The 8,858-nt window shown below is 35.4% G+C and overlaps 2 protein-coding genes across 12 annotated transcripts in view; both read left to right on the top strand.

The window, feature by feature from the left end:
* LOC111451043 overlaps positions 1–2,869 on the top strand; it is a 15,843-nt gene extending 12,974 nt beyond the window's left edge. For 9 of the 11 annotated variants that reach the window (XM_023091286.1, XM_023091281.1, XM_023091280.1 and 6 more), the window contains one exon: positions 1,546–2,869. In XM_023091286.1, the coding sequence (XP_022947054.1) occupies positions 1,546–2,538 (993 nt within the window). In that variant the 3' untranslated portion in view covers positions 2,539–2,869. Of the gene's footprint in view, positions 1–1,061; positions 1,200–1,521 lie in introns of all 11 variants that reach the window. The other 2 variants (XR_002711917.1, XM_023091290.1) reach the window with 2 other exon arrangements.
* Positions 2,870–3,982: 1,113 nt separating this feature from the next.
* The window catches only part of LOC111451792, a 6,119-nt gene continuing 1,243 nt past the window's right edge, over positions 3,983–8,858 (top strand). Inside the window, exons 1-4 of the mRNA XM_023092348.1 lie at positions 3,983–4,107; positions 4,636–4,756; positions 6,445–6,538; positions 6,907–6,987. Coding sequence (XP_022948116.1) covers positions 4,071–4,107; positions 4,636–4,756; positions 6,445–6,538; positions 6,907–6,987 — 333 coding nt within the window. The 5' untranslated portion in view covers positions 3,983–4,070. The remainder of the gene's footprint in view (positions 4,108–4,635; positions 4,757–6,444; positions 6,539–6,906; positions 6,988–8,858) is intronic.

The following is an 8,858-nucleotide window of genomic DNA, read 5'->3' as shown; positions in this document are numbered from 1 at the left end:
CCCCCCCCCCCCCCCCAAAAAAAAAAGAAAAAAGTCCTGGAACATCTCTAAGAAAGCATATTTAAACATGTTGTAGAATTTTCTGAGGCAATCACCCAAACATCCATCTGGATCTGGAACTTTAGAGTTCCCAAGTGCCTGCACTGAAGTACGAGTGAACAATTCTGCTTCCTTGAACCCAGTATATACTGCTTGTGAAAGCTTTGATTATATTGTCTTTCTCCAACTGCATCATTAGATTACTTTCCTTTTTTGTCAAATCTTACAAGTTTCTCTTTAATATCCAGGTCCACGGTGCTGCTTTACCACCCTTTTATCCCCTAGATTCTCAACTGCTTTGCTTTAACATCTAATATTCTCCTTCACAAGTTTGAATGTTTTCAATAATTTGAAGCCAAAGCCTTTCATTTTCCCCGCACCATTTCACCAATCCTACAAGTACAGGCTAAAATTAGGATACTGAATTCCCCCCGTCCCAAAATGAAATGGACAAAATTTCCATTTTATCTTTAAATTTCGAGTAGGAAGGTGACTGATTGGAAAACTCCCCACTTTTGTTTATCTATTAATTTTTTTTTTTCCCCCTGTGTGTCTAATTTTTTTTTAGTTTGTAAATTAATAATTTTGGGTTTAATTAATGATTTTTTTCACAAAAGCAACAAGAATATATGAAAGTTCTCTCTTTTAGTAATTTTTGTTTTGTTTTTGCAGAATCTTTATTTTTATAATGTTGATATAATTGATATTATGTGCCATTTCCATTTTGTTACTTGTGGTGATGGAAACTAACAGTAGACATTATTTTGAACTATTTCATGGAACTGAGTCGAGATTAAAATTTTTGGAACTTGCCTTCTCTAAACTTTTATGAGTCTTTTGTTGTATAATGATTAACGTGGGATGATGTTTGTCTTTTGCTCATGTGTCAAGTATTCTAGTTCCTTCTTGTTAGTATTTATAAATTACCTTATGTTTCACCCGTTCTTCACTTTATAATCCTAGTTCCTCCTAACAGATTAGATCGCTATTTTCTATGTTGTTGTTTTGTTTCTTTTGACTAGACCTTGGTTTAGCCTGCCAGAACCAGCAAACTGTGAAGGCTTTCTAGCAGAAGTTTTGGAGGTGCTTGGATGAACTGAAAATCTAATGTGATCCTAAGTTTGCCCATCAGTTATATGGGTGAATTGATTGATGATTAGGTGGGCTTATTTCGGAGATGAATACAATGTGGATTAGAATGTGTTTTATTGTTGTCCATTGGATATCTGGCTACAACTTGTTGTGAATTGGAATCTCTTTTCTGATTGTAGAAAATATAACTGAATACTGGATTATTTTTTTTCGTTCCCTTTTCTTTCCTCCAGCCTATTCCTGGTATCACTATTCCTTTTTATTTCTTTATCATTCCGTTTTTGTTGTTGTTGTTGTTGTGGTATACATCTCTATTTCCCATTCCTTTTTTCAATTGGTGTAGTTGTTCCTTTTGGATTCTTAACACGCCTTTTCCCTTTTGATTAATAGATGCACTGATGTTCTACTATGCAGAAGGAATCTGGTCGTTCAGAGAGCATACAAGGCGAGCAATTTGAACCATCCATTCAAGTTAAAGAAATTGTAGGAGTTAATGATACTAAGAACGTGAAGCTGGACTTCGGTGCAGCGGAAGATATGCCAACATTAATCAAGACCATTGATGACGTGAAAAAGACTAGCACTGGAGAGAAAATCTTAGATAGATTGGTTTGTGAAGGAGAGAAAGTTACACTCCAGACAGTAGAAGGGAATTCAGACTCCGAAGGTCTTTTGAAAAGAGATTTAAATACCGAAGGAATCCATTGTCTAGACTCCCATCACAGAAAACGCCAACATATCGAAATATTTGAGTCGAGAGCTCCAGTTTCTAGTGGTGCTAGTCAATGTACTTCTTGGGATGAGGTGGATTGTATAATTCTGGATGAAGAGCATGTAAGCAAAAAGACGAAGACGGGCTTTGGTAACTCGTATGACAATAGTTGTAGTTCAGGTGGTATAATTTCACAAACGGATGCATACGTCTCACCACGGAATGATATTGGTCCCATGTTTCTATTTCAGAAAAAGGGAGTTGATAAAGTTTGTGATATGAATGTTATTCCGGAAGATTTTGAAACTGCTGAAAAGCACTTCTTTCCTGTGGAATCACATCAAATAGAGGATCACCACCTAGATCTTCCATCCAAGTCCGAGGACCGATATCAGGATGCAGTGCCGAACCTTGAGCTTGCATTGGGGGCAGAAACTAAACTACAAAAGAAGAGTATGATCCCTTTCTTTATGGATTTAGTGGATGAGAAACATAACCACTGCGAGTCCTCAGAAAAGATGATTGATGGTGATGAGGAAGAAGACGACTCTGCATCCCTAACATTGTCTTTGTCATTCCCATTCCCAGAGAAGCAACAATCGACAAAAACCGTTTCGAAATCAGAACAGCTTCTCCCCGATCGGCGGCATGTGAACACTTCACTGATTCTCTTCGGGGGTTTGTCAGAGAAATAGGCATGATGTTGTAGTTACGCTCGTGTTTGTGTTGTCGAATTTGGATTCGATCCACAAAATGTATACCAGGTTAGTTGATCTTTCAAGGGCTCTCTTATGCAAGAACCCGCTTTCCCATCTGTTCATATTCCTCTCCTCAAAAGTATATACCAGTAATTATTTCACCTTGTTCTGTTTCTGGGTTATGCTGTTAGTTATTCACATCATATTTGAGCACTTTTTGAGTTTAAGATCAGAATTGCGGCCGTTTGTATATATAAGTAGAATGGAAACAGAAATAATATTTGCTTGTTAACAGTCGCGGGTGTTAGAGACCCATGTATTCACCTTAACACTACTCTGCCTCTTTGCTGCATTAGGATCATCCTTTAATAAGGTCTCCATCTTTCTCTACTAGATTTGACATGTTCTAAGCTTTCCTTCATATGCTTTGATCATATTAAGGACCAATCTTCTCAAGTTTACTGGGAAAATATCCCGATGGGTTCGTAAAGCTTCAAATTTAATACAATTCATGGTAAGGGTAGATCGTCTAGATCACCGACCGTAATCTCTCTATTCCCATGATTTAGAAGCTTATATTTGAATCATAAGCTTCATTCATATTTGAGTTTGAGGACAACCATTCTATTTATGCAAGAGTGTTTACCTTTTTAAAGAATCGTACATGGTCTAGTAAGGTTCGAAGAAACACTTCAAATCGTTAAGTTAGATGTTATTAAAGCCTATTAGTAAGACTTTTACGGTTTGTAAAGTTTATTAATAAGAAAGTTGTGCAAAACATTCTTCAAAGTTGAAGAAAAATTTAGAAACGACAAAGTTTCCTTAAACTTATGAAGTCTCGTTTCGGTAGTAGACCAGTTTGTTAACATCCCCCGAGCCGTTTTTTATTAACATAATGACACCGAGCCCTTGTTGCAGCTTGGGCTCCTCCTTTCAAAAACTAAAATCACAAGCGAGCAGTTCTAATCAGATTTATTTATAATATGAATACCTTTTGGATTATAATCTTTTCAAATCGTTAATTAATAAAATAAAATTGTTGTCAATAAAAATGAAAATTTCTCAATTTTGTAGAAATTTTTATAAAAATATCGAAAAATATTTTTTTAAAAAATAAAACAAGTATTGTAATTAATATATAAACATTTTTTAAAATTTGTTTTTATTCTTTTATGTTATAATAGAAACGCCAATTTTAAATTTTAAATTCTGTATTGAAAGAAAATCACTATAATATTAAATTTTCATTGATATTTTCACACGTCTATTAGGTTTAACATTGGCATCAGGCATTTAAAAAATATAAATTATTTATTTATTAATGTAAATAATTTTATGTTTTTTTTTTCTAGAAATTGCATAATATTTACATAAAATTCATCGACAATTTAACTCAGAAAAAATTGGAAGGAAAAGTCAAATATTATATAAATGGTAATTGAGGCGAACAATGAGGCGATTATCTCCAACACTCTCTCCTGTTCCTTCTTCTTCCTCTCTCTCTAGATCTCTACCCTTCTTCCAACCACATGGCTGCCTGCTTTTCTCCCTCGCTGTCCCTGTCTGGTAAATTTTTTCTTCTCTCTTTGTCATAGTAGTTCGGTGATTTGTTTCCGCATGCATATTCACATGATTGTGTGTTTGTGTTGAGTGATTGAGTAGATCGAAATTTTTTTCCTAGTAATTATCGCCTGTTAGGTTGCATTGAAAAGCTCTGGAAACGGATGGTTTTTATGAAGCAAAATATTTCGTATTCAATCTCTTTGGAAACTTTGTTACGCATGCCCCCCGGTGATGGCTTTTGCATTTAAATTAAAACGTTGAGTTCGATAACGGTTGCTGTGTAGACGTTTCGTAGTTTCGAGGTGGTTTGTTGAATGTTTGATTGTTGGTTTTTTATCGCTCGAGAAAATTATGGTCTTTTCGGATTTGTTGTGTGAATTTCTGGACGAAAATTGGAGGTGGTTATCTCGATTGGTTTATGAAATTCGATCGTTTCAAATTTTAGCTCTTTGCTTAGCTCGTTTCTGTTCACAGAGTAATCAGTTGTATTTGGGCTTAGTTCTTTTTATCGTTTTTTCCTTCTGTGGTTAGGGGGATTGATCAAGGCCTCAGATCTCTCCTCTAAGTCCATTTCCTTTGGGCATGCACCAAAACTCTCAGTTCAGAAGTGCTTCAAAACCAACCACAAGTTATCAGTACGTGCTGAGTACAAGTACGTTATGTTGCTTTATGCAATGAACGAAATTATTAACATCATTTTGTTTAAATGCTTTTCTCTTATTGAAGTCTCACGTCGGATATATTTTATCATGAATTATAACTGAGGTAGATATGAAAGGATTTGTTCTTATAATGTTGTACTTCTATTGTTACATGATTCTGAACTTGGTTAAGATATAGCTGACTTTTTGGAGCGATTTTATTTACTAAAAATTTAAGCTAGCAAAAGAATAGTATTATACAGTTGCAATACTAATCATGTATCCTTATCAGGAAAGGGGGTGCTGGGTGAGTATAGGATTGAGCGGGCAGGGAATATATAATATAGGAAAGGAAGGAAGATTCTGAAAACTTAAGTGAAAGAGAAAGTAGTATACTGAATTATCAAAAAAATCTAAATAAGTTTTATAGCAGAGATTTTTGTGGGTGGATTCATTGCTTGAGGATTTTTACTCTAATGCATGCATGGTAGTTTGTTATAAGTCATACCTATCCATAGTTCTAATGAGAATACAGTTTTCAAATTGAACTCTACTGCGTACCTTGAGGGATCCATCTCTAGTGAAGCATGCCTCATTTATTTCTGAGGCAAGAGCCACCTTTCTTTTCCATAGATACTCCAGCACAAGACCACCCATTTGCTTATAAAGAAATTATGTTGCAGTTCTTACTAAAAATAAATAAATAAATAAAGAAATAAAGAAAGAAAAGAAATTATGTTGCAGTTGAAAATATAAACTCCTTCCTCCTTTCCCTTACCAGCGGCCCAAATTAGATGGTTGAAAAAGAGAAGTAAATTGGAAAGATTTTCTTTTTTATCCCCATCTACAAATCCTTTTTTTCAAACATGCTCTATTTTATTATGTTTTAGGGAGAAAACTGTACTTTCCATTTAGAGATAGAAGGAGCAATATGGAAAAAACACAAGGCACCTTGAGATGTTAAAGGAGATTTCCAGAATCTACTCTGCATTTGAGATATTCCACTACATATATAGATGTACTTTATGTTTTCAATTGTCTAATACACATAGAAATAATGGTTCATTTTATTCATTTTTTGCTCCTTGTAGTAGTTCTTCCCTCCGGATACTTGAAAGTTCAAGATTTGGATGTTGTTTGACCTGGTTGCTCTTGCTACTAGTTTCTTAGTGTTTCACATGAATAGCAAAACTCTACTGATGAGAATAGCATCAAATTAAGAACCTAACAAGACATCCTCAAGCCATAAAGAAAATAATTTCATGAAATATCTCGATGTATATTGCGAGTTAACAAAGAGAGAAACGAGAATGGTAGTCCACTCCCAATATTTCAGGATTAACTGGAATGCCTATGGGTTAGCTTATATATATTGACTTTGACATCTCTCTTGGATTGGTATTCTGGGGAAAAAATGGTTAACACGTCCACTTTACTTTGTCATTCTAACAATACCAAACTTCTTTGTAAATCATTATTGTTTCTTTCCTATAGTTCTACTAGATTTTTGGACAGACAAATTCCATTCTTAAAATCTTAATTTGGTTACTTAGATGAAGATGCGTTTACTGACCCATTTGAAATATTATAAAAGCAGCACATTTCTATTTACTCCAGGAATGAATTTCCAATGGTTTCTTTATTTTTTTTCCATAAGGACAGTTGGACTAATAGCTACAAGTTTGTTTTTTTGTTACAGTGATGGTGGTAGAAGTGGAGGTGGGGATTTTGTTGCTGGGTTTCTTCTTGGGGGTGCTGTATTTGGAACATTAGCTTATGTTTTCGCACCGCAGGTGAAGTCAATGTTTTGTAGTTTTGTTCTAATATCTTACATATCATCTCTGGCAAATAAGATTTTAACATTGAACATTTGGATTTCATATCACCATTGTTGTTCTGATTCAGCTAGGGTATATTTTAAATATTCACATAAACATGCATCTGTTTAGATGATTTCATGAAGTTAAAAAGAAAATGGATGAGGGGACAAATGCACTTATACTCTATAGTTCTTCTAATCTTTATATGCAAATGCAGAAGGCTTATTTTTTATTTGCCCCACATATGTCATCGTTACATACAAATTTCAGAATGTGTCAAGTGGTTTTAATAGTTTGGAAATTCTATTTATTGCCTTTCTGCTTGTATGCACGTAATGCAGATCAGGAGATCTCTTCTAAATGAAAATGAGTATGGTTTTAAGAGGGCAAAGCGTCCAATCTACTACGATGAAGGTTTAGAGGTAATTATAATGATATACTCTTATTGTAGATTATTTTTTTTTTAGTACAATTTGGTTTCCTTTATACAAGTTAAGTTATGGCTTGGAAATCCAATCCTTGAACTCTGATAGTTCTGTCTGTTCTATCTTTAGATTTCCAAAAATTTCAATTAGATCTCTACTTAACTTAGTTCATGGTCTGTAAAAGAGAGTATGACATAGTGTCATTTTATTATGTTCAGTGGCTTGCTTTTTGTTTCTTGATTTCAAATCAGCCTAGGTTTGTTGAATAGGAATAAGCATATCACAGTATCATTTAGATACAGTAGAGACTATAGACTTACCATTCAAAATTTAGGGATATAAAAAATTGAGAAGTGTATCGCCAAGGTGTTGGCCAACAGATTGAGAAGGGTGCTTCCTTTGGCAATAGCATATTCTCAGGATGCTTTTATTGCTGGTACACAAATTTTAGGTCTGGCCCTTATTGCGAATGAGATTATTAACTACAGATTTCACAATTAGGAAGGGGTCATCTTCAAGATTGACTTTGAAGAGGCATATAGGTTAGAATTTCTTGTATGAAGTCATAGCCAAGAAGGTTTCTAGGTATAAATAGAAATCTTGGATTTGGAGTTGTGTTAGATCGGTTAAGTACTCAATCCTTACGAATGGGAGACTGAAGGGTAGGATTTGTGCTTCAAGAGGGTTTCAGCAGGAATCCTCTTTTGCCCTTTCATTTTCTCGTGGTGGATGTTTTGAGTAGGATCTTTTTGCGAGGGGTTGAGTATAATGCTATCGATGGTTTTAACGTCGGGAAGGATAAGTTGCCCCTCTCTCATCTCTAGTATGCTGATGATACTACCTTTTTTTGCTCAGGTAATGAAGAGTCGTTCTTCAATCTGAATAAGTTTTTAGCTTTCTTTGAACCCATTTATGGTTGAAGATTAATAGAGGTAAGTGTCAATGGTTGGGTTTGAATTGTGAGCCGTGGAAGATGAGTAGGTGGGCTGCCTTGGTTGGATGTGAAGTTGGTTCGTTTCCTTCCTCTTACCTTCGTCCCCCACTTGGGCATAATCCTAGACCTATCCGGTTCTGTGACCTTGTTGTGGGTAAGGTTCATAGGAGGCTTTCATCTTCGAATATGAGTTCCTTCTTGGAAGGTACTAGACTAACTCTAATTCAATTTGTCTCAAGGAAATTCCAATTTATTTCTTTTCTCTTTTTAGGGTCCTTGTGCATGGGACTGAGGGTCTCGAGAAGCATATAAGGGATTTCCTTTTGAGTGGACCTTGTATGGAGGTTGAGGCACATATAGAAACCCCTGGAAAGACATTGCTGAGGAGTACACCTTTTTCTGCTTTGTTCATTGTTCTGTGGGGATGGAAGAGAGTTTTTGGGTCGGAAGATAAGTGGTTCGGAGATAGATCCCACTGCTTTGTGTTTCCTCATCTTTATCATTTATTTATGATGAATAATCATTTGATAGCCGATTTTCTATCACATCCTAGGTATTTTCCCTCGCCTTTGTTGGGCTTCCAGCATCCTTTGTCCAATATGGGGGAAACGTTGGACATTGTCGACCTCCTTTCTTTGTTGGGGGAATTCTGTTGTTTTTGAGGAGGGATGCTTGTTGTTGGAGCCCTAGCCCGACCGGAGGTTTTTCGTGTAGGTCCTTTTTTTTTTGCATGGTTAATCCCTCTTCCTCCTCTCCTTTGGGGATTTTGTTTTTGCGTCATTGTGGAAGGTGAAAATCTCAAAGAAGGTTAAGTATTTTGCTTGGTATGTTATTCACGGTAGAGTTAATACCTTAGATAGGGTGGTGAGGAAGTTTCCTACCTTGGTGGGACATTCCTTATAAGAGATTTTTTTTTTTTTTTTTTTTTTTTTTT

The sequence above is a fragment of the Cucurbita moschata genome, unplaced genomic scaffold (assembly GCF_002738365.1).
Source record: "Cucurbita moschata cultivar Rifu unplaced genomic scaffold, Cmos_1.0 Cmo_Scf00013, whole genome shotgun sequence".
NCBI lineage: Eukaryota > Viridiplantae > Streptophyta > Magnoliopsida > Cucurbitales > Cucurbitaceae > Cucurbita > Cucurbita moschata.
Note: the sequence above shows the minus strand (reverse complement) of the source record. Positions and strands in the feature narration are given on the sequence as shown.